At 42.1% G+C, this 26,277-nt stretch overlaps 1 protein-coding gene across 1 annotated transcript in view; it reads right to left on the reverse strand.

The window, feature by feature from the left end:
* The window catches only part of GALNT2 (polypeptide N-acetylgalactosaminyltransferase 2), a 105,138-nt gene that overhangs the window by 26,263 nt on the left and 52,598 nt on the right, over positions 1 to 26,277 (reverse strand). Inside the window, exons 2-6 of the mRNA XM_053298316.1 lie at positions 25,635 to 25,728; positions 17,879 to 18,032; positions 6,513 to 6,611; positions 6,341 to 6,408; positions 4,040 to 4,105 (exon numbers count right to left, since the gene is read on the reverse strand). Coding sequence (XP_053154291.1) covers positions 4,040 to 4,105; positions 6,341 to 6,408; positions 6,513 to 6,611; positions 17,879 to 18,032; positions 25,635 to 25,728 — 481 coding nt within the window. The remainder of the gene's footprint in view (positions 1 to 4,039; positions 4,106 to 6,340; positions 6,409 to 6,512; positions 6,612 to 17,878; positions 18,033 to 25,634; positions 25,729 to 26,277) is intronic.

Raw genomic sequence — 26,277 nt, forward strand, 5'->3', positions numbered from 1 at the left:
CCTGATGTATTCACTTCCTTTTTTTCCCCTTCTTTTTTTTTAACTTCAGCATGTGCAATGTTATCAGCCTGGAGAATGCCCAAGTATTGGTAATGTTCTTTCTCTTCCAGGTTCTTGATCTTGCTTCCATTGGGTAGTTCTATTCCTTCTGTTTTTGTTATTTTTCCTCTATTCATTATTAATGCAGCACACTTGTCTAGTCCAAACTCCATTACTATATCGTTACTAAATATACGGACAGTGTTTAGCAGTGATTCAATTTCTGACTGGGACTTTCCATACAACTTCAGATCATCCATTAACAGTTGATGGTTTATTTTACTTGATGTTTTAGATGTTTGGTATCCAAGGCCTGTTTTGTTTAGTATTTGTGAAAGTGAAGTCATGGCGATTACAAACTGAGGGGATAGTGAGTCCTCTTGGAAAATACTTCTTCTAATGCTAACCTGTCCAAGTGTCTCACCATTGATTGTTAACTGTGTACTCCACATGCTCATTGCTTTCTTTATAAATATCTGAATGTTTTTGCTGACACCAGTTGTTTCTAAACATTTTAGTATCCATGTGTGAGGCAATGAGTTGAAGGCTTTCTTGTAGTCAATCCATGCAACACTTAGATTTGTTTTTCTTCTCTTGCAGTTTTCTAAAATCATTTTGTCAATCAGCAGCTCGTCTTTTGTGCCTCTGGTGTTTGGACAATTTCCTTTCTGTTCATCTGGAAGCTGTTTGTTAGTTAATAAGTGTTGCATTACTTCATCTGCTATTATTCCAGTTAATAATTTGAACATGGTTGGCAGGCAGCTTATCAGTCTATAATTACTCGGAACTGCACCTTTTGCTGGCTCTTTCATGATGAGATGAGTTTTCCCAGTTGTTAGCCATTGTTCAATATCACCTCCTTGAAAAATGTGATTGGACTGTTTTGATAGTTGTTTATGAAGGCTTGTTAGGGGTTTAAGCCAAAAGCCATGCAGTTCATCGTCACCTGGTGCAGTCCAATTTTTAATTTTCTTTGCTCTTTCACTTATTAATTCTGGTGTTATTGTTAGATCTTGCATTTGTTGATTACATTTTTTGACCTCTTTCATCCAGCCTGCTTTTTTATTATAATCTATTGGATTGTCCCATAATTTCCCCCAGAATTGCCCTGTTTCTTCTTTATTTGGTGTTTCTATGTTTCTTGCAGTTTCTCCTTCTATGCTTTGGTAGAAATGTCTCTGATTCGACTGGAATTGGAGATTCTGCCTGTGTTGTGTAATTCTGGCTTCATATCTGCTAATCTTCTTTGACACTGCTGTTATTTGCTGCTTTATTATTTCCAGGACTTCTCTAATTTTCCTTGAATCTAGGTGGTATTTTTGGATCAGATACTGTTTGTTGTTTTCATTCTTCAGCTTCTTGTCTTTCATATCTTTCAATTTAATAGCATCTGATCTAAGCCTGGAGATTTTATTTTCTTATCTAAACTTCCATTTAGGTGATGTACTACTTTCTTTTTTTACAGGTCCACTGATCTTATATTCGAGCTCTTGTGTTGTTATTGCTGCTGCACTGTACAATTAGTTGGTTTGTTTCTTGCAAATTATTGGTTGTTATTTCTGCAAGTGCAGCACTGACATCTTTTAATGCTTGAGCAAGTTGTTTTTTGGCAACTGTTTTTAGAGCTGGAAGTCGAATCCTGGTGGTTGTTTGGTTCATGTGCTCAGTTATTTTTTGCTTTAGTTCTTGTTACTTTTCTGTTAAACAGCATTCGGGTTTTTGAGGTGAAGGCAAAGGGGAGGTTGCCTGGTTTTGATTTTGAAATAGTTCAGCAACAGTGGCATCCTCTATTTCCAACACCTCCTCCACCTGTGCCTGAGCAACTTCTTCAGTTGGTGGTAATTCTTCATCCATATCTTGAGCTTGTGTTGCTCTTTGCAGTTCTTCCAGCTCAACTCCTGTGAATACTTTATTTCTTATTATGAATCTTCTCTGGTCTGCTAGCCTTATTTCTGTATCTGGATGCTTCTCTTTCCAAATTTGGTACATTCTTTTTAAATAACCTCTTCTAGTTGGACTAGACTTGTAAAAGCAGATCATTATTTCCTTGTTGGTGCTTTTCGTATATTTTTTCGGTTAAGCGACGTTTCTTCCAGTAACCTTGCAGTCTCCAGCCCTGGTTGCTCAACTGAAGATCCTGAGTCCTGTTGTCCACTTGCCACCAGATGTCCAGGGACTCCAGCACCTGGCACGGTCCTTGTTGACCTGGGAGATGACCGATCCGGTATAGATTTATTAAAGTTACGTCTCACCATATTGTTGATGGGAGAGGCACTCTTTGTCTGGCTCCTCTGGTGAGACCTGTCCAGTATGGTTGGACCTCTGGCATAGCTCTCACCTTCCTAAGAGCACGCAAGCCCCATGACCACGCCAAGGTAGTACCTCACTGGGGGTTGTTGTTATTATTAATTCAATTCCTATACTGCCCTTCCAAAAATGGCTCAAGGCGGTTTACACAGATAAATAATAAATAAATAAGATGATCCCTGTCCCCAAAGGACTCACAGTCTAAAATGAAACATAAGATAGACACCAGCAACAGTCACTGGAGGTACTGTGCTGGGGGTGGAGAGGGCCAGTTACTCTCCCCCTGCTAAATAAAAAGAATCACCACATTAAAAGGTGCCTCTTTGCCAAGTAAGCAGGGGTTATTTCTCTTTCTACAACATACTGTGCTTTGTTCCTCTAATGTGCTACTCATATGCACTTAACTGAAAAGATGACCAAGCTCTGCTATATATTGAGTTTAAGCATACATTCTAGTACAATCCTCATTACTTTCTACCTTTAATTCTTAAGTGGTTCCTCTCATGCTGTAAAACAGAATAGAGAAAACAGAATGCATGTGGAGATATTCAAGTTCTTAACCCTCCTACCACTTGGAAAAGTACTTGAATAATGAGGTACTGGATTCATAGAGATGGCAATTAAGTTAAAGTTTCAACAAAACCAATTTCAATAAATTTTAAACATGGCACACATCAAATTTGTAGGGGAGTTCAACATTAAACAAGACAGAATTATTAGAAAAGTCCTCTTAAAGCCTGCTAAGTGTTTCCTTAAATTTCCTCTGCCATTTGTGCAAAACATACTTCAAAAGCAAAACAAAATTTTCTTCAGTAAAGGAATAGCATTTAACCTTCATATTATATCAAGGATTATGCCACTGGATAATTTATTTCAAATTCTTATTATTATGAAGGATTCTGCGGATTTAACTGTGTTTGGTTTCTTATGTTAAAAAAGGCAAGATTTAACTACTATGGATAATAAATACTTAAATACTTCTATTGCCACCTCAAACACATACTATATGTTTAAAGGAGTTTAATTGTTGCTATCAAATTTAATGTGGTCTGCAGCCACATAACGAAGCAACAAGTCTGAAGGTATTGTTTCTGTTGGTATTATATATCAGAAACCCTTTCTTTAAAAAAACTGTTACAAAGGCAAGTTTTAAGCACACTCTCTTTCTACCATTGGAGCACAATATACACAAGCATACTTCACTGGTCTTAATACATCAAAATTTACCTTTTACAATTTTTTGCATCTACCCAGGATGCTAGTGATTCTAACTGCCTTATAGGAAAGCATGGTAATGCAGTCAGTAATTTTTCATAAAGAGTGTCTATCAAGTAGTTCAATTCAGCAAGAACAACTGTCAGACCCTCTAACATATGGCTGTACAACAAAGCAATTAGACTACCAGCTTTCCACATTTTAACTTTTAAAGCCTTTGTACCCAGAAAGTTGTTGATTTAAGGAATGGTTCCAGTACCGTGAAATGGGAGCATTTAGAAAGCTTCAGAAGACAGAATAATAAAGGACCATCATATTAAATAGCTGTCTCCTTTGTACAATTCATTGCATTTCACTTCTCAGCAACTGAAGCAGATACATATAGTACCTTGCAGCAGTAGCAAATTGTTTCCATTGTTTAAAAAGTTAACTCTGGAGTTTCAGGCTTCATGTTTTTCCTAGTCCCAAAAATTCTTACCTTCCCGGCGATCATTTCTAAGTATCCGCACTTTTTCAATCTTACCCAGGAGTGCACCATCCTCAGCTGTGGGAAAAAGCAACATTAATTAGTAATTTGTTTACTTTGGCTCAAGAAACACACATGAAATGTTATATGCTCCTGCCAAGCCATCGACAACTGCCAAATCTGGGGAGCTATGGAAGACCTGACTACTTGCTCCTTTCTGGGACAAACCTGTTTTACAGGACCAATATCTTCCCACGTAGATGAGCATTTCAGCTGCAAACAGCTTGTAATGATGGAAGACACTCAGTTAATGTGATTAACTCTATTTGTCATTTGTGATCAAAGCAGATTTTACTTTTGACATCAAAAAGCAAGTGCTAAGACTGGAAGCAGTGCACAAGGCAGGACCACGACAAGAATGTGCCAGCCACAACCAAAGAAGAGAAATCCACTAGATGGTCAACACATCGGCCAAATTCAGACACAATATGAAACCGGAGTTAAACAGGGCAGAGATTAGAACTCCATTACGTCCAAATTCATGCAACCACAGGTTTTGTGGTGAAAGCGACCTGCAGTTTGACTCGCCAACAATATGAACCTTCAGTTTACAGTAAGGTTTGCTGCCAAAATCTGGAGGTATGGCTGCTGAAATGTTATATCTGAATGTGGACAGTGCCACAACTGCGGTTCCATGAGGAACCCATCCCAAATCTTTCAGCTTGTCAAGCGGCAAAGTAGCAAAAGGGCATTCCCTCTCTCCCCTAGTGGAAAACAGGAGGAAAGGGGACAAGATGACAGGCCAGGCAGTAAGTAAGTGACTATGATGTATGTTCAGACAAACACTCCAGGTGGCAACGTAAGCAGAGCACCCCATTACAGTGTCGGGATGGGAACACTGGGCAGCCCGGGCGGGGGGGTGTTTCAGGGTCGGGTTTAAAAGGCAGCCCCAACCAGGGATTCTTGAATGTCCAAAGTCAATTTTTTGTACAGAAAAGTTGGGGAAGGGGGGCCCAGCCTGGGACATTTGCACTCCCTAGGCTTACTCATGAGAAGTGGCCAGGCAGCAGAATCAGCATTGTCAAACCAGAGAGAGATTTCTTATGTGATAATGATGGATGCTGATCCCGAGTGGACCACTCACTCATTGAGCCAGGTAAGGCAATGCAGACACCCCCTCACAACTAATGAGAAGAACCGCCTGTGGGGACCAGAGTGTCAGGCAAAATCTCTAATAATGTGTGATGATAAAACAACCCCTTCTCCCATGTACAACCTGAAATGGCAACCGGCTCACACCTGGGAATTTTGAAAGGGAGTAAAGATCCATCCCTGCACTTGGTGTTCCTCCTGTCCACACACGCAGCTAGACTCTGACACATGGAGTGTCACAATCTCCTTTGGGTCCATGCAAGGCTTCCCATGGTAGGAGGGGGCTGTAGTGCAAAAGTTCTAACTTTAACCAGAGAGTGGGGACCCCAAGAAAGCAGGGCCCTCTTTGCTGGATTTGCTCAATTCATGAGTGCACAGACCAATGGAAGCCAGATGGTGCTCATTCCAGTGGTCTTCCCCAGTAGACTGGCCCTCACATGAGACCACAAGTCCTCCGGCAGCAAGCTGCCAATGGAGCAGGATTGTGGTTTGGTGTGCATGGACTGCTTTGTTGAGGCGAGCCCTCGCAAGAGCATCCTACGTCACAGCAGGAGAGACCACCCCCACCACCACACACACACACTGGATCTTTAGCCCTCCCTCATATACATATCCCCTTCTGGGAAGTCCTCATGTTCTCTTCCCTTTCCTAACAGGGAAATAATGCCCCCACACACACTGACACGCCTCCCCTCTCCCGAAATAGTTCTTGTGTGGGAGTTTTGTTGCAGGGCTCTTAGGAGGTAGGAGGTGTAATTGCTGTCAGAAGAAGCACTGCCATGGCATGGCATTTAAAAGGATTTAAATGCCCTTTCCATGTTGGGAATGGGCTCGGCACACCCCCTTCAAGACTGTGACCAATAGCAGTTGCTCTGGTGATGTGCTGGCGCTTTGCCCACAGTCTGACTATGGAGTTCGTTGGGATATGGCCTTGGTGGCCAAGAACAGGGAGGGGTCGTCCTGCCCTGAAACTGGAGGCTGCTAGACAATGTGACTGGACAATGTATGCGATGCGATTTGCAGTTTTAAATTGAAACTGTGGGTTAGTCGACCTCCAGGTTCACATTATGTGTGACTGTGACCATCTTTTCACAGATTGCATTTAAGGCTTCTAAAAACAAGGGTATTACAAGAAGAACGGAGCCCTGTGTTCGTACTTACGATCGTTACTGTAATCATCTACCAATATGATTTCCTTGATAAGATGTGATGGACTTTTTTTGAGAACACTAAAAAAACAGAGAACAAATGAGTACATTCATATAATTCATTTAATTAATCTATTACCACATTAGAGAGGTTCTTTGTAGGTAAAGAAATTAGTCAAGATTACCTGACAACTGTTCGAAGCAGAGCTGACCTTGCCTCATTGTGAAAGGTGATTACCACACTAGTAGCTGGCAAATTCATCCGCCACTGTTTCCGCTGACACCTTGAAAGACGACACAAACTTTAGAGACAGACCTTCATGTGCAGCTACTAAGAACAGTCATGGGATGTTTCCGTATTCTTTCATTTAGGAGAGGAGTAATAACAATGTTTTAAGAAAATAAAAACTAAAAACAGCAATTCCATATGCTAAAAACAGATATAACAGATTGCATAAGATTTGTTTTGAAAGACTGAAGGCATAGGGGTGGTGGTGGTCTGTGCTGAGGAGTGACCCGAGATTATCTTATGTGAGTATATAATGGTACATACATGGCAGGCAGCGTGGATGTGCTGTTTGTCCTATAAGGCTCTGCAATTTATTTTATTTATTCAGTTTATTTTATTTATTCAGCCTTTCATAAGACATCCCAAGGCGGCTTACAAAAGCTAAAATACAATAAATCTCCATTTTAAAAAAATCACATTTAAAACCTTAAAATCAATTAAACAGTAAAACCCATCACACACCAAACCACCACCATTAAAAAGACAAACAGAAGCAGGAAAGCTGAGAGACCCAGCAGCCCCTAAGGGGTAAAAGCCTGAACAAATAAAAAGGTCTTTAGTTGTTTTTGAAAAGTAGTCACAGATGTCAAAGAGCTGGCATTCCCTAGCAGAGCATTCCAGAGCCTGGGGGCAGCAACAGAGAAGGCTCTGTCCCACATGCATGACAATTTAGCCTCTCTCAATGTCAGCACATGGAGCAAAGGCCCCTCTGACAACCTTGTTGGGTGGGCAGAAACCCTTGAGAGCAGGTGGTCCTTCAGGACCCAAACCATTAATGGCAATGACGACTTAAGATGTAAGAATGTATATCCTGTCAATTATAGCCCAAAGCAACTAATATTATAAAAATAAAACAGTTTAATAGACAAGCTTAATACACTACAAGCAACAGATAAAAACCTGGCAGAGGCGGGCATTTTGACTTGGAAAAAGGCAAAAGGCCATCTCATGTGGCTCAGATAGTCCTCGACAATAGACAGAAGTGGGATGCAAATCATCTATGGTGATTTACTATGTAATGGAGCAAGAGGCTGCTGGTCCGAATCCCTGCTGGTATGTTCCCTACACTATGGGAAACACCTATACCAGGCAGCAACAATGTAGGAAGTTGCTGAAAGGCATCATCTCATACTGTGCAGGAGATGGCAATAGTAAACCCCTTCTGTATTCTACCAACGAAAACCACATGGCTCTGGTCACCAGGAGTCGACACCGGCTTGACAGCAAAACTTTACGTAATACTCTAGTACTCTACATCTACTATGGTGCCACAAACGAAAAGTATAAATATTTTGTGAATAAGAGCTCTATAGTGCAAAATTCATTCAGTGGCATTTAAAATCCAATCCTACTAATAGTGGCAGAGTATTCCATCTAAAGTAACTTATTTGATCAGCTTTAATAGTCCAGTTGAATCTAGGTCTAAAGGAATCAAATCCTAAAATATTCATAAGCCTGCAGGACCCATATAACATTAAGCTGCTTAAAAGTCTCGTTGGCAAAAGGAATGAAAAGTCTCATTAATCCTTTGTTTATTCCCCTCCAGAATTATACAGAGGAGATGAGAGCATGCATTTCTGGACCACTTCTACATATGACACAGAGTAAAGAACTTAAATTTTGTTCTGCAATGCATAAAAAGTCAGGTATTCTGTCTTTAGTCTAGTTTTGATAGACGATTTGGTATTTTGTGCCGAAGCTAATCCTGACATGCTACACCAATAGGATGGAAGGTAGAATACCAGACTAGAAACTAGAAGAGGCCCAATTAGTTGGCTTCAGACTTTATAAGTATCTAAAAGAACAACTGTTTCTAACTAGAGCCAAGAAGGCTCAAGAACTGGGGAATATGGGCAGCAGCATCACGTTTTCTGCAACATGTGTAAGGCAGTTATTTAGTGCATGCAGCCACCTTTGAAAAGGGCAGAGTTTAGAATGCAAACATTGGTTCGTGCACATCCCTAACAGAAAGTAGCACTGATGCTCTTGTTAGAACCTAGTTTATCTCATCAAGGAAACAAGACCAAGATTTCACTATGGAACTTCAGACTACAGGTGGGGGCTCATGTGACTGAACAACCTTCCATATGAAACAAATTGTTCTAGTAAGAATTAATCTGCCTATTTTCCTTTCACCATTCCTGCAACTGGACTAAATTTGGTCCAAATTGGTCAGGCAGTTTACAACGTAGTCCACTTGTGCCTAAAACATGCACTTGCCACCTTGAATTGGGGTGGATGACATCATCACAAACAATGCCTTTGAGGTATCCCTATGTGTCCCTACAACTGTACCAAATTTGGTCCAAATCAGTTCCCACTTGCACCTCAAATGTTCACATGACTGCCATCCTGAATCAGGGTGGATGACATCATTACCAACAACGCCCTTGAGACACCCCTATGGGTCCCTACACTTGTAGCAAATTGGGTCAAATTGGTTAGGCGGTTCACAAGTTAGCCCACTTGTGCCTCAACGCGTCTGTCATCTTAGATTGGGGTGGATGACATTACAAACTACACCACTAAGATGTCCCTATGGGTCTCTACAACTGTACCCAATTTGGTTCATACTGGCCCAGGCATTGCAAATTTAGTAGGGGAGGACACACACGGAATGCTGGGTGATCTCATAAGCCTACTGGAAAGTAGGTGAAAAACTTGCACATAGAAAACTGGACGCCAGGAGAAGGCTCCGTATTCCCTGAACATTTAGGTTTCAATATGCAAGAATTTGTTGTTTATATGGAAGACCATTAATTTATTCAGAACTAAGGCCTGAAGTTGTACCATCTAGACACAAGTTGACCACCTCATTGAGAACTAGGCCTTTGACTCCATCAGCATTTGGGAACGGGTGTTTTGCAGAAACACAACTGCATGCCATGGTCTCAACAGTCTACCTAGGGACTGACAGCCAGTTTCATGTTGAGGCAACTCAGTCTCCCATTTAAGCATATATTTTCTAAATAAGAAACAACTTTTGTAAAACAAAAGGAATTCTTTGTACATTTTAAGCTCTCATAAGAATGGCCCTGCTGGATCAAGCACAAGGTCCATCTAGTCCAGTACCCTGTTTCACACAGTGGCCCACCAGATACCTCTGGGGAGCCCACAGGCAAGAGTTACGTGCATGCCCTCTCTCCTGCTGTTGCTCCCCTGAGACTGGTATTCAGAGGCATCATGCCTCTGAGGCTGGAGGTGGCCCACAGCCACTGGACTAATAGCCATTTGTAGTGACCAGTCTCCCTTCCCTCTGGAGGGTTAACAGGAAGTGAACCCCTGTCCTGACTGACAGGCTGATGACCTCCAGGGCTCGACTTATCATTCCACCCGGTGTGTGGGACATGAGAGCTGCAGCAGGGAGTTGTGGGAAGAAGAAAGGAAGTCTCTGCTGGGAGTGCGGAGGACATGCAGCAGCCGAGTTTGCTGAAGCCGGATGACTGTAGATCTTTAAAAGAGAGGAGTTCAGGGGGCTTGATTCTTATCAGGAGTTTGAGTTCAAGGAAAGAAAGCCAGGATTCATGTTTCTAAAAAGCTGAAAGCCTCAGACAGAACTAGTCTGTAGTAAATGAATAAACAAAAATTCCCTGTTCTTTTTACAGACCTCTCCCAGCTTGGTTATAAACCCAACAGGGGTAGGGGGATTTCTCTGGTGCAGAACACGTCTCAAATAGAGCTTGGCCAATTAATAATTAACTCCACGTGTAAGCAAAATGTCTGGGAGGGAAAGGTTTTTCTTTATTCTTGCTTGTTAACAAGGGGGAGTAAATTTTTGGTATTTGCCCAATACCCAGTTACAGAGAGACTGGACTAAATCACTCTAGTCCAACAGTTGGACCTCAGAAAGCCTTATGAGTGCTTGGTGGCAGAGAGATTAACCTACCAGAACCTTGGCGTTTACCAGAAACCTTCTCTCCCATCCCACCCCACCCCAATCTTCTTTGGCTTCCTGGGTTTTTAAAGTTAGACTAAACCCCAGGAAACTCAGAGGCACAGAGGTGACTCATTGAGGTGGCCTATAGCCCTCCGACTAGTAGCCACTGATAGACCTCTCCTCCATTAAATTATCCAAACCCCTCTTAAAGCAACCCAGGTTGTTGGCTGTCACCACATCTTGTGGCAGAGATCGATTAGAGTTGATTATGCAGTGTGTGAAAAAAGCACTTCCTTTTGTTGCTCCTAAATTTCATGTCAATCAATTTCATTGGATGACCCCTGGTTCTAGTGTTATGTGCAAGGGAGAAAAATTTCTATCCACTTTCTCCACACCACACATGATTTTATAGGCCTCTATCATGTCTCCCCTCAATCTTTTTTTCAAAAATAAAAAGCCCCAGGTGTTTTAACCTTGCCTCATAAGAAAGGTGCTCTAGGTCTCTGATCATCTTGGTTGCCCTCTTCTGCACCTTTTCCAGTTCTACAATGTCCTTTAGGTATGGTGACCAGAATTGTATGCAATACTCCAAGTGTGGCCGAACCATAGTTTTGTATAAGGGCATTATAATATTAGCAGTTTTATTTTCAATCCTCTTCCTAATGATCCCTAGCATGGAATTGGCCTTTTTCACAGCAGCTGGACATTGAATCGACACTTTCAACGAGCTGTCCACCACAACCCCAAGATCTCTCTCCTGGACTCTTCAGCTTCTAGAAAGTGTATCAACTTTGTGTTTTAAGTGTTGAGTTAGATCACGGGTATGAAATTCATCCCAAATACTAGACTATATCCACCCCTATTCCAGCAAACAGGACAACAGGTCCCATTGGAGAGAAGAAAGCCCTGTAATGTTCTACCTTTAGATATTCCAGAAGCATGAAAAACTTGTAATTAGCACACTACACCCAAGTCTTTCTAGCTCTGTTCACGTATGCTTCAGTGGGGTCTGCCACATCATCAATACTGAAACTCCAGTGTCCACAACCAGAAATGTGAAAGTGTGTCAGGAAGGGGTGACATGCATGAGGAACACAGAAAATTTGCAGGGGGTGTGAGGGAGAACATGAGAATTCTCCCACCCCCACTGGTCCTATTCAAGTCTGAAAGGGGAAAATTGGAAGTTAGGCAGGGAAGAAAATATTCTTAAGAAGTACTGCCTCTTTCTTGCAAAATAAGTGAAGCATTTTAAAATACCATTACACTCAATTCACTCTGATGCAAAACTCTTAGATACAAGATTCAAAAGATGGCAATACTAGCGATGATTTGATAGCTAATGTGGAGAATGTCATACTAAAAAGTTCTTTCAAACGTTGCGGATTACAGAACATCTGTAAGTATTTGGTTCAAGAAGTGTAATCTGGCAATCTAACAAGCACACTGCTCCAGCAACATGGAGGCAAGATTTGATACTCCAACTCCCCTTGCTTTTTACTTGTCTTAGACTCCATCTTCTGCATCAAGTGATGAATGTTCTCCAGACTTCTAAATGATACAGAGCCTCAAGACAACTATGGCAAGAGTTCAATGGAGGAGAAATAAAACTTCAATTTTTGCCAGGGCCAGCAAGAACGTTTAAACTAGGGATGTGCAAAATATTTCAAGTTCAGAACGGGCTTTTTTGAGTGTTTCGAGCTCGAAACAAAATGCCCTTAAAATAAAGGGCTTGTTTTGAGTTTTAAAACGGAATGACCCCATTTCAATTCTAAACCTTTCAAGTGTTTTAAGCGCCATTTTGTCAGGCTGCTTTTTGCCCTTGTTGATTGTTTTTCTGGTACTGGCTTCCAACTGGCTTGTAATCTCCTTGCTTCTTGGCTGGCTTGTTAGCATCCAAATCAAGTGTTGGCTTGTGCAAATGTGCCCCATTGGCTGTAGGGAGGGGGGAACACTTTTGGAGGAAATTTCAAAATGTATTCAAAGGGACTGGGAGACACAGAGAGCCCTTACCACAGGAGAGGAGAAAGAATCAAGGAAGGTTTGATTCTGTGGTTTTCTTTTCTCAGCACTGAGTATAATATGGTTGCTGTGCTACTGCTGCTATAACTATTTGTTTTTGCTGGATTGCAGATTGACAAAGGCAGAACTAGGGTGTCTGTTTGTCTTTCTTGAGTTTGTGAGATAGTGTTGCGGCAAGAAATGGACTGTGTGTGAGAGTGTATAATATTTCTTGGCAATTGCTGTGATGAGCTCCATGTCTCGCCTTGAGTGTAACTTGTGTTTCACTCACTGCTCTGCAATCTGCATTGCAAGGTGTACTCAGTCAAAATGTGGCTGAAATTGCTGTAGTTGAGCAAATGGCTATGCTAAGGGTGTTGCTGCGACAGCTGTTGCAGTGCTAGTAGGAACATAAGGAGTTACAATTGTGTGTGAGAAAACTTGTGCCAATTATATTACTGCAGCACAGGCACTGTGGCTGACAGTGGATTCTGAGTCAGTGACTAGGGATGGGTCCACACTGGTCCGGAGGCCATTTTAAAGGCCTCCAGACCGGTTCAGGTGGAGGGGGTTCCTTTAAGGGCGGGGAGGATTTACTTACCCCTCCCACCGCTTTGCCCCCTCCAGCGCTTGTATTTACTGTAGAAATTGGGGCAGCAGGATACCTCCCTGCCACCCCTTCTTGCTGCTCAATGCAAAAGGCTCCGACAAGCCTTCTGCGCACGCCACACGCGAGCTTCACGTCTCCCCGACGCCAGAGGCCCGTCTACCCGCCAGCAGGGGCCGAGGCTGGGTAGACCGGGCCTCCGGCGTCAGGGAGACGTGAAGTGCGCGCACGCAGAAGGCTTGTCGGAGCCTTTTGCATTGAGCAGCAAGAAGGGGCGGCAGGGAGGTATCCTGCCGCCCCAATTTCTACAGTAAATACGAGCGCTGGAGGGGGACAAGTGGCAGGAGGGGTAAGTAAACCCTCGCCGCCCTTAAAGGAACCCCCTCCACAGTGCCAGACCACAGCTGTGCGGTTCAATGGACACCCCTATCAGTGACTCTTTGTTTTGGCCATTTTGGGGCTGTCTTTGAAATGTGTGTTCCATGTCAGAAAGGACAGATTCCCTTTTACTATGTGCTTCTGCAGTGTTTTTCAAGGCAGGGTTGCAAAACTGTGCATTCTGCTTGTTCTGGCCATAAGGAACAATGGGCAATTCAAAACGCCCCATTCTTTCCTATGTGTAACTCCTAGGGACACCAAAGTGACTTGGGATATGGTATGATGGGTGTTACCTTCCACCCAACCCACAAAAGAAATGGGCAAGTGGGCGATTTTTAACCAGTTTTTAATCTTTCCCCAGAGGATCCTATGGAGGTTTGGGAGAAAGGTTAAAACTTTGTTAGAAATCACCCGTTTGCCAGTTTCTTTTGAGGGTTGGGTGGTATATAGCACCCATCATGCCCTACCCCCCAACCCACTTGGGTGTCCCTAGGAGCTACACATGGGGAACAATTGAGTGTTTTGAATTGCCCATGGCCAAAATACTCGAAACGTTTTGAGTCTGTTTCGGCTCTGCCGCTGTTTCAACAAAATGTTTTGAGCATTCTGTGTTTCATTTTCAAGCTTGAAACAAAACACATTTAAACTGCATGCATGTCCCACCTTAAGTGGTGCAGAGGGGAAATGCTTGACTAACAAGCAGAAGGTTGCCGGTTCAAATCCCCACTGGTACTATATCGGGCAGCAACGATATAAGAAGATGCTGAAAGGCATCATCTTATACTGCGCGTAAGGAGGCAATGGTAAACCCCTCCTGTATTCTACCAAAAAAACTTACAGGGCTCTGTGGGCACCAGGAGTTGAAATTGACTTGACGGCACACTTTACCTTAGATGCATGTAGTTTAAGAGTAAGTGTAATTTTGATTAAGTGCTTCAAAACGGAAAAAACTGCATTCTCCCATACCTTGTAAATTAGCTCCCAACTATCACCTCTGCACCTCCTTATCTCTTCCTCCACCTCCTCCACCACCACCACCAGCCCAGACCACCTCAAAGCTTGTTCTACATCAATTCTAGGTGCAAGTTTCATTTCCTGCCCAGTTTGCACAACAGTTCCCTTGGCAAACTAAAGGGGCGGGGAGAGAATCAATCCTTCCTCCATATGCAATACCTATTCATGATTTTTTTTTTAAATAGTTAATACAGGCTGCTGGGACATGGGAAGCATCTACAGCATAAGCAAAGAAGCTCAATAATCAAATCCTGTGAAAACTCTGACAGTGTTCAAAGGACCCACCGCCTGTTCACTTTGAACATTTTCAGTTCTGTTACATTTATCAATAAGCATTGATTGCATAATCACACAATATTTTAAAGCCTTTAATCTTGCAAAATGCACTTGCAAGAATGACTCAGTGACTGTGCAGCTTCAAGACTGCCATGATACAATGTAACAAGTGAAGAAATATGCATATACAAGAGTTTATGAAGTGTTAGGACTAAAAAAATCCACAATGCAGTGGAACTATAAACAAACATATGTGCAACAACATTCAGGTCTAGATTGTATCAAAAAGAAAATACTGAATTGTAAGATTACACATGGAACAGGGTGGACTTCTATTTGGCCAGCAGATTTCCAAGGAAATTCATTGTTCGGAGCTGGGAAAGTGGCATTTGAATTCTATCGCGAATACACTCATTCCTATTTTCAATCACATATTTGGGAATGGGGAAGAGAGCGTCCTGATTAGATTTGACCTAATCAGCATGTTACAGCTACTAACTGAAATTTTGACCAATTCTAGGAGCCAGCCAAAAATGGAGGAGCCAACCTATTCTCTACTCCATGGGGACATGAGTGGGCTCATCATTCACTCCCAGCAATGACCTCCATTCCAAGGGAGAGGGCAGACTCTCTGCCTTGCTTGCTGACTTCTCCTGGTCATGTCCATCTGCCTCAGGCAGGTGACAGATGTGACCAGGAGAAGTGAGCAAGCAAGGTGGGAGGCAGGTTGCTCTCTCCACTGCCTGGTCACATCCATCTGCCTCAGGCAGGCAAGGGACCGACACCATCAGGAGGAGGGAGCAACCTGCCCCACCTTGCTTGGTCACTCCTCCATTACCTAGCTCAGGCACTATGCTTACATTTCCAGCTGCCATGTTGAGCTGCCATTTGGGGATTGTTGAGCCCTGTGATGCAGCTAACCTACCACCTTATTCAGAAAGCAACAGACACAGAAGCACCACAAAAATATCCCATTTAAAAGGCAGACAAGTTCTTCTATATGTACCTTTTATCAGCCACCCAGGGATTTTATTAGTGAGCCGATTCATTTCACCTAAGAATTTTCCTTCTACACTTAACCATTCTGTCATATGCATCTTCCTCTTCAAATTCGTCTAGCCCCCTCTTTACTGGTCTTTAAATTTTTACTGAAGACCTTTATTTTCTGCCGGGCATTTGCCCCGTAGTTTACTCTATTTCCTTTCCATTATCTATTTTAACCTGTGGGTGCATATGTGTGTGTGTTTTGTAAATTTGATCGTAATTTTTAATGTTACCTTATTTACATGTAATTGTATACCGCCTGGAGTCTTTGGAGTGGGCGGTATATTAAATGTTTCTAATAAATAAATAATATGCATGAACGCCACCAGTCCATACCTTTAAAAACTTTCTGCTCTTCAAGCTTTAGAATTCAAATGCTCACTGATTAATATATCACCAATCGACTCCCCCAAAGCCAATCTCTGACAGTATGTCACTCCTACCCCCACCACATAGGGGAGTTTAAGACAAATAAATGTATAGCCAAAAAGCATTGCATGATAATGTAACAGTCTCTCTCATACCTAACACACACACACATATATATATACAGAATCTACAGCTTTACTTTCAAGTTTGAGCAGGTTATTTTGCTTTAGTCAGACATCTTGCTAGTTAGTAGGAAAGAATTTATTTTACCATCACGTGAACATGCATATGAGTGTATTCTCTCTCACACACACTTTGTTGAATTTTATTAAGCATGACACCAGGAATAAATCCCTACGTCAGGATCGCACAACCTTGGCTCTCTATCAGTTGGACTACATCATCCCTAACTATTGGCTATTATGACTGGGAATGATTGGAGTTGCAGTCTAACAACAGCTGGAGCCCTGCCCTAAATAATGTGTGTGTTTAGCCTACTTCTCTCTCTGTGAGAGATACCAAGAGGCCCTACTGCTATTACAAGAAATTAGGAAGCTGCCATATACCAAGTCAGACCATTGGTCTATCTAGCTCAGCTAATATCAACCAAGAATAATTATCTATCCTGGGATCAGACAAACATGGATGCTTCTAAAGTCAGTTACACTGTTGTTATTATTTTTTAAAGTATAGAAGCACAAAATATGAAGCAGAACAATGAATGAGTGATGAGCCAGTGGCTCAAATTCATGTTGGAAAAAAGAGCAAACACACACTAGTGCACCACTTTACCTAGCATACAAGTTTCATATGTCACATTTCTGTTCCAGTCCATCCAGTGTGTACTCTGGAATCTAGTGCACAGGACACTTGCATCACTCCCTTACCACTGCTAGTTGCATTTTGTGGAGATATAATGCACCCATCAAGGGAATAAATGTTTCTTCCGCAACTCTTTTTCAGCAGCCTACTGTACTGTATTGTCACCCTAAGTGGCACAGCAGGGAAATGTTTGACTAACAAGCAGAAGGTTGCCGGTTCGTATCCTCGCTGGTGCTATATTGGGCAGCAGTGATATAGGAAGATGCGGAAAGGCATCATCTCATACTGCATGGGAGGAGGCAATGGTAAACCCCTCCTGTATTCTACCAAAAGAAAACCACAGGGCTCTGTGGGCTCCAGGAGTCAAAATCGACTTGAGGGCACACACTTTACTGTACTGTATCCTGCATAAGAAAAACAGATGAGGCAGTCTGGTTCTTCCAGCTACTTGTAAGGGTTCTCAGCAAGAACCAAACACATTTCAGCACACCTTTTTCATTTCTAGCTAACATGAAGTGTAGAAGATGTTGACTATCTTGTATTTTCACAAGCATTTGTAGCATATTGCAAGTCAAAAGATCTCATACACACTGAATAATTCACCCCTTTGTAGTTCTGTATTGTTATAGTACTGTCATTCAGCACTATCCATCAACGTAACTCAGTTGGGAACAGCAGGATAGAAAAGTATAAACAGAATTCAGGCACTTACTATGATGGCTATCACATAATGACAACCAAAATCCTTACAGCTTTACTATGACAACTGAATTCCTGACAGCTGTTTGCTGTACTTGCCTCGTTTGTCAGTACAGACTGTTCAGCTTAAGGACCAAGTAGTACAGGAAACCGATTTATACAGCAATGCAGTACTTACTGATCATGTCTTGTATCTGGAACACTTCTGTCCATTCGCAGTTTATCACTCTCCACTTGATTAAACTTATTACGGGCATATGGGTCTTGTCCAGCTCTGACCATAGTAACCCCAACATAAGCTTCTTGATCAAAGTCTTGCCACCTAACTTTTCCTAAGAAAGAAAACATGGTATTAGATTCAAAAGCAAGTCCTGGTTCTCTTATAAGCAATCTGTATTTTGCAAACAAGTCTCAAAATCCCAGGAAGGCCACCTTTCCTTCAGAGAAACTCAAAGGGTTCTTTTCCAGTCATACAATGAATCTGTGCAAAGCAAGATAATAATCAAATGCTGGCAATTCTAAGCACAGGACATATTTCCCTCTCTGTTTCAAGTTGTACTGTGTGCTTTGTTATAAAGCACACACACACCAAAACAGTTGATACAGAGATTTAAAAAACCCAAAGCACCTTTGCTTAATATTGACTTAAGCTGCTGAAGTTAAAAGCTCCTTGATTTAAACTTCAGCAGACTTCAATGCAGCTAAATCTGCTTAAACCTAGCTATTATTTTACCTTTACTGATTCATGTACTAAACTGAAGCAGGCTGAACAAAGCAATAAAAAAAAATCTGTTTCACACCTTTGCTTGCAATACAAAAAATCTGCTTCATACTTGCATCAAAACAAGTTTCAGCATCTAAAACATGTGCACAATTACTGTTTGCGCTGTACTTAGGCTTAGGAACTGTTTACTGATGCACTTGATAACTATTTGATTCAACAGGACTTCTTCCACTCACTTTAGTTCTATGCCAATGGCATCCCCCAGTTACACAGCACATCTAAGGATGCTCAAACATGAAGAGGTTAAGTGGGTCCTTGTTTTGTATTTTTACTCTGGAAGGACAGATTTCTAGATAGTCTCCAATCTTGTGTTATGTCAGTTGTGTCATTCGATCACAGTGAAGCAAAATAATACAAAAATAGCCTTCCACCTTTGAAGACAATGGTGACAGCTCTTGAGATGTGTGGTCAATATTCTGAAGTCCTTGCTTCCAGTATACCCAATAAAACACTTTCTACAACAGTGGAGAATATAGTAGCTGAAACCTGCATGGAAACCACTAGGTTCTCTAACATGCTTTCCAGACTAGACCCTACAACGGGGTCAGGGTGTATCTTGGAAGTGTGCTTCCACACTTCCTGCGTTGTGACACCGCAGTCCCTAGGCAGACAGCAGGGTACTGCTCACATTTCCAGTTCCTTGTTTTGAATTTAGTCGCTGCGATATAGAGCTAGGATGTCGTATATCCAGCGTAAAATAATTGTTTTTTCCCCGGGTTGTTAATTGCTACGAGACTGCTCCCGCTACTGTTTACGTTTCGAATGCAACTTGCCCGAATTGAGGCATTTTGATACTGATGAGCAGCTAGCCTGGAAAGTGCCCAGGTTTAGACCCAGAAACTATGCCTGTAGCTTTGTGCATTTGAGGGCAGCAACACAAAATGAAGAAAGAGCAGACTCCAGAGAAGCATGTTACTGAGAGTTGTGGCTGGACCAATGGGAGATGGAAAGAACACCAGCAGCTGGATTCCCTACTAATACAGCCACCCAGTCTGAAACTTCTTGCTGATTAAGGACAAGCACCTGCACAACAGACTGGAACATAAATGGGAATATTAAGATGACACAGCTGAAAGTAAATAATGGCTCTGTGGAAGAGGAACACTACAACTGCTGTTGCATGGAGGCCTGGCTGGCTGAAAGGACAGATCAGTCTTCCCAGTCTGCCTCATAGTATAAGCAATGCCACTGATGCAGAAAGGGCATGAACTGCAAATTCTTGCTATTATACCATGGTAATTCTCTATTAACAGTTACCACAGGCCTTGGCCAATTTTCTTTGGATCTAGGAGTCTGCCCAAAAATTTAGAAGCCAGACAATAGACACTTGACAAAATTACTAGACTTAGTAATGGACACTGTGGGGCAGGGGAAAGGGGTAAATGAATTTTTATTTGTCCCCTTTACAAGTAACATACTTTGAACAAAAACAGGGTTGCCTGGGACAAATAAAAGATTTTATTCAATAACTCTTCCTCTGAATATCTTGGCTCCCTGGCACCTGTGATTTTTCAAGGCCCAAGTTACCATGCAACAGAAATCAACATCTATATTCATACAAGGCATGTACTTAAAAAACTTTGGGTTCTTTTTAAAAATCCATTCCCAGTATTTCAGATGGACAAGATCCAAAGAGAATCCTTCTTAATATAACTTTATTAACATGAGATCCAGAAATCAACAGATCTTGATTAGCAGTAGTTGTGGACTGCAGGTCTCTACTGAATCAATTAATAACAAATCAATAAAAAATAAAATAAAGAGTCCATCAATTCATCATTAAAAGATTTTTAAAGCCACTCTCTAAACAGACAGGTTGAGATATTTTTTTAAAACCCTAAAGGAGAGAATGTGAAATTCTTCTAGGAGGGCATTGCATAGCTGAGTGACCACAGTCGAAAAAGCCCTGCCTCTTGTCCCCGCCAACCAAATATCAGTCAATGGCGGGGCCACTAGCAGTGCTCAACATGAACCAAGAGCCCTGGCAGATTCATACGGGCGTACAAACACTCAAAATCTGGCAATATATGGACAGAATGCCTGGTCAGGGAGATGGCTTTAAAAGGGGCTCAGACAAATTCATGGAGGATAGGTCTATCAATGGTGTAGCAGATTGTGGGTAGTGGAATTTCCCTTTCCCTCTGACTCAGCCAGAAACCAGGTGAATGATTAACTGACTGCCCAGATCTAACTAGCTCTGCACACAAGGCTTCCTCGATGAGTCACCTCTGCGCCTCTAAGTTGCCTGGAGTTTAGTCTAACTTTTAAAACCCAGGAAGCCAAAGAAGATTGGGGAAGGGTGGGGGGAGAAGGTTTCTGGTAAACCCCAAGGTTCTGGTAGGTTAATCTCTCTGCCACCAAGCACTCGTAAGGCTTTCTGAGGTCCAACTGTTGGACTAGAGTGATTTAGTCCAGTCTCTCTGTAACTGGGTATTGGGCAAATACCAAAAATTTACTCCCCCTTGTTAACAAGCAAGAATAAAGAAAAACCTTTCCCTCCCAGGCATTTTGCTTGCACGTAGAGTTAATTATTAATTGGCCAAGCTCTATTTGAGACGTGTTCTGCACCAGAGAAATCCACCTACCCCTTTTGGGTTTATAACCAAGCTGGGAGAGGTCTGTAAAAAGAACAGGGAATTTTTGTTTATTCATTTACTACAGACTAGTTCTGTCTGAGGCTTTCAGCTTTTTAGAAACACTAGTCCTGGCTTTCTTTCCTTGAACTCAAACTCCTGATAAGAATCAAGCCCCCTGAACTCCTCTCTTTTAAAGATCTACAGTCATCCGGCTTCAGCAAACTTGGTTGCTGCATGTCCTCTGCACTCCCAGCAGAGACTTCCTTTCTTCTTCCCACAACTCCCTGCTACAGCTCTCATGTCCCACCCACCGGGTGGAATGATAAGTCGAGCCCTGGAGGTCATCAGCCTGTCAGTCAGGACAGGGGTTCACTTCCTGTTAACCCTCCAGAGGGAAGGGAGACTGGTCACTACAAATGGCTATTAGTCCAGTGGCTGTGGGCCACCTCCAGCCTCAGAGGCATGATACCTCTGAATACCAGTCTCAGGGGAGCAACAGCAGGAGAGAGGGCATGCACGTAACTCTTGCCTGTGGGCTCCCCAGAGGCATCTGGTGGGCCACTGTGTGAAACAGGGTGCTGGACTAGATGGACCTTGTGCCTGATCCAGCAGGGCCATTCTTATGAATCTTTATGGACTTTAGCTACCCGCCACCAGCTAGCCCTCTCGCTGTCTAAGTCGAGACTACTGCTGCATCCAGAAAACTGGAGAACAGAACTGGGAGAAATTAACCCCTTCCCTCTTATCCAACCATTTCTCCATTACACATACCAGGTTAGCATGCTCATCCAGGATTAAATCCCAGATGGCAGTCCTTTGCCCATTTATTGACCTGGCATTTAGTAGCAGCAGCATTAGGCCTGAAGGGATACTAAAATAGTTACTCAAGTTATGCCAACAGATGAGAGATACAAAAGGGATAACAGCCATTCCAGAGTCTCAAATATGTAATACAGGTATCAATATTTATCTTATATAGGCCTGCTGCAATAACATGCAGCAGGCCTCTCTTTATACCTATACACCAACACGGACTATTGTTCCAGTTTGGATTTGAAGTCTATTCTTCAACTACTACAGATGTGAAGTCAGCAAATCTGAAAATGTAACTACAGTTTTAATACAACAGGGAACTACGCTCACTCACACTGCTTCAGGCACTAGGCATCTAGTTAACTGCATCTAGGGAGGCTCAAAAGCCTTGATTCATCCTGGAATTCAGGTTGACAGACTTAAAAAGGAAAATTTGGGTCAGTTCTTGCCAGTTGCAGATTTGTTATGTCAGCAAGGTGATACTGTAAATATTGGAGAGAAGAGAAAGCATATTTGCTCATTCTGAAGAGCATGTTTCTGGAAAAGAACCTGAACTGTTAAAGGAACAATTATATTAACTCTCCACATCTCTTCTAGTATATTCTTTGGCCCAATGATCTAGTCCCTACACCTGCAGGGCTAGATCTTAGGTAAAGGTAGCCTGCTCTAACCCAACAGCAACAGAAATGAATAGATTTTAAACAGGAGAAAGAAATAAGTGATAGAACACCATTGAAGATAATCAATATTACAGAGAGAGAGAGAGAGAGAGAGAGAGAGAGAGAGAGCGCGCAATGTTTAGATTCTTTATTATCAGGATGTAAATTGAATAGCCTGTGCTGGGAAAGCAGCCAAGCAGGAAGTAGCAGTTATAAAGGGGCTTGAATTTGTTTTAACCTTTGTTAGCCACAACATAGGTTTTATGAATATTTTTCACTTTAAAAGTTGACAGAAAGATTAAGGTATATTAATTACTACTTTATTGAGATGCTAAACTGCAAGGCTCCAATCGAAACGTATAATAAATTATCACAATATAAAAGAATGATACTACCACATATGGGCAGGAGCAAATAAATCTACCAAGCTGGAAATAAATCTTTCTAAACTGATGCTAGGGAAGTTCAGGTTTTTATCTCCTGCGACAGCCAACGTTGCTTAATGCAGTAAGCAATAATCCTCGCACTTTACAAACTGCAGTGAGGCCCTCAAGAGTTCTGTTAAGAATTCTGAAAGCCAATAATCCTATTTATCCTTTAAAATTTAATAGTTTTGCAAAAGCCCATATTCTTTACTACTTGTTCATGATCTAAACGAGTATTGCAGATTATAACCTTTCAACAGAGAAACTCAATAAAACCTCTCTGCTTTGCTAATTAAAGATTCCTCAGACTCACAGAAACCCAACACTTCAGGAATCTAAAAGCAAATCACAGCACAAACGCAACCATTATATTTTGGAAGAGTAGATGCTCCAATTCTGCCACAAGGGGTGGGTAGTTGGCATAAATACGAACATTGCTTACGTCAAACCCACTGCCCATCTATCAGTGTCACACTACACACAGGAAAATAGACTAAAAATACTCAGAGAGATGATACAATTAGATTATCTTTGTTGCCAGATTAGTAGAAAGAGTAGGTAGGTATATGTCACTACTTCCCCATCAAAGATGCTTCCAGAAAGATTTTTTACAGGTAAAAAAAAAAAAAAAGGATATGCCAAACTGTCACTCCAACAGGTCAATAGCTGTAGTTATCTGCAAAGTATTGTAATTGCCCATGCCCACTGAAGGCTGTCTTTGGCTAGATTCTTAAATGACAACATTTCCTTCATGCAGATGCTAAGTCAGACTAGGAATCCATCTGCCAAATCAACAAACTACCAAAAAAATGCTATGAAACTCAGAGTCACCATGGATGAAAGAATAAATTTTAAAGCAGATTCAGCGTGAACAAATTAGAAAGACAGAAAACATATAATCAGCTGGAAATAAGTTGTAGAGGATGGGCACTTTATCGCTCTTCCCAGGATTAATAATAAAATAAAATGACCTTCTTGATACTTCATGCTATTGTGTTGTGTGTGCATGCATTTCACTTTGGGCTGCAGGCCCACTAAATGCTGCATACGGTTTGCCACAGCCACTCCAAAATAGCCAAGTATATGACTAGCGGCACACTGGTTTTTCAGAGACAGCTCTGGGCATGATGAGAAACATGGCAAGCCCTCTCTCAATAGCAAAGTCTTCACAATCGCCAGGGGAAAAAAATACTTGGTATTTATTAATGCTAAGGATTCATCATGAGTGGTTTACTCTCTAAAATAAGACATGAATCACAGTTGGTTTTTACCGTTTTTAGATAACTTCTCTAGGCTACCTGAACCTTTAGGAAATGCTGCCATTTCAGGTCTCCCCCCACAATCACGACAATCAGCATCTAGATAAGAAACATACTGGCCACCATCCATAGGAATGCTGCACATGCACTACATGGGATGGATGATTTCATCAATCTCCCCTTCCCTCTATAGCCAATGGTGACTACCAAAAGTATGTCTGTGTCACCTTCAGGGTCATAATTTTGCGAGTCACAGCAGGTTACAGAGGGAAGGGAATAAGCAAAAATCATCCTTCCTTTCAGGGGCACAGGGACCGTGGAGCAAGGGGGGCAACAGTCCCCTGCCCACCAGGGTCCGGGGGAGCCACCAAGGCATCTTGTCTTCCTCAGCCAGGGTGCCCCATGCCCCCTCCTGCATTCAGCTGGCATATGAAGTGCTTGCCAACTGGTAGCGCAAGGCATGCCCGCTCCTCTCCAACCAGTGTTTCACTGAAACGCTGGCTGTGCTGGGGCAGCAGCGGGGGGGGGGGGAGAGTCCAGCCTGCCAGCATTTCAATGAAACACTGACTGGGGAGAGGGTCCATTTGGTGGTATTGGACTCACCCCTTTGTCTGACATCAGATGCAAGGGTGTGGCGCCAATGCTGAGAACAGAGCCCGTCAGCTTCGGCAGATCTTCCCTTCTCCAGTCAGCGTTTCGTGGAATTGCTGACTGGGAGCTCCTTTCCCTGCCCCCTTGAGAAGACAGGGAAAGGAGTTCCCAGTCAGCGATTCCACGAACTGCTGACTGCTGAGAAGGAAGTTTTGCCAGGGCTCATGGACCCTGTTCTCGGCACTGGCCCCACCCCTTTGCATCGAATGTCAAATGTAGCAATGTGGCTTGAGTCACATGCACGCTTTGCACGTGCGATGATAAAGCCTAGTGGGCGGGGGAGCCGCCAGAGGACTTTGTCCTGCAACCGTGGCCAAGCTCCCTACGCCCCTGCCTCCTTTGCAGTGTATGCTGCCTGTTTGTTGCAACAGTGGTTTGGATGCTGGCCACTGAAATTTTCAGGATTGTAGCTTTCTCTGTGAAAATTAAGTGAGATGGCTCTTATTTTCTGCTGCAAATTCTACGATTATTGTTAATCTGGTCAATGACTGTAATAAAGGCTCTATCTACCACCACAATTATATATCAGCACCAGCACATTTGGCAAAAGAGCTTATCAAACAATATGTCATTCTTCCTTTAAAGGCTCCTGCATTTGATCACTAGAATGGAACCACCATCTTAACTATCAAAGCTATAAAATGTTTCTTCCCCCTTTATGCTCTATGTCATTCACAGTGCTAAACACATTTTCAATCCTTGTTATAGATGTTAATCTTCACTGCCAGTCCTTGCTTTTCAGTGTAAGATTAATAGTATTTCAATACCTGGAGGTAGGGTCTCCATGCTTTGTGACTTTTCATCCCCATTGCTACTGTGTTGCTCTTTCTTTTTTAATGCATTAATGTTATTTGGGTCTTCCTGGAAAACAGAAGAAGAAAAAGCAAACGTCATTAAATAATTATTTTTTTATGTTGCTACTAGGAGATAAATGGCTCCTTTCACTTTTTGCAACCAAGAAGATATTTTAATAGAAACTTAAAAATATCAACCTCAGCAAACAGTAAGGAGAACTGAGCAACGAAGTATTTATTTATTCATTCAGGCATTTGCTGTATGTGCAGCAAGCAGATAGTACACCAGATATTGTCAAGAACTACCATAAGGAATTTCATTAAAAATGGAAATTCCTGACAATTAGGAAACTGAAAATCTTCAGTTATATTGTGCTTGTATAACTAGTGCTCAGTGACTAAATTTTAAATAGGCAGCAGTGATGTCACTAAATAGAACTAGTAGGGATTACTGCATAACATGCAATGCTATTCATTAAAGTATATGCTGGACAATTGGGTCACGTTGCCAAAACAAATACTACAAGAACTGGAAACTGCTACATATCCAAAGCAAAATTAAATTTCTCTCTCCTGCCAAATTCAAAGTTCTAGCTGAGTTTCTTTTCCATGTGGA

This window comes from Hemicordylus capensis, chromosome 1 (genome assembly GCF_027244095.1).
Source record: "Hemicordylus capensis ecotype Gifberg chromosome 1, rHemCap1.1.pri, whole genome shotgun sequence".
NCBI lineage: Eukaryota > Metazoa > Chordata > Lepidosauria > Squamata > Cordylidae > Hemicordylus > Hemicordylus capensis.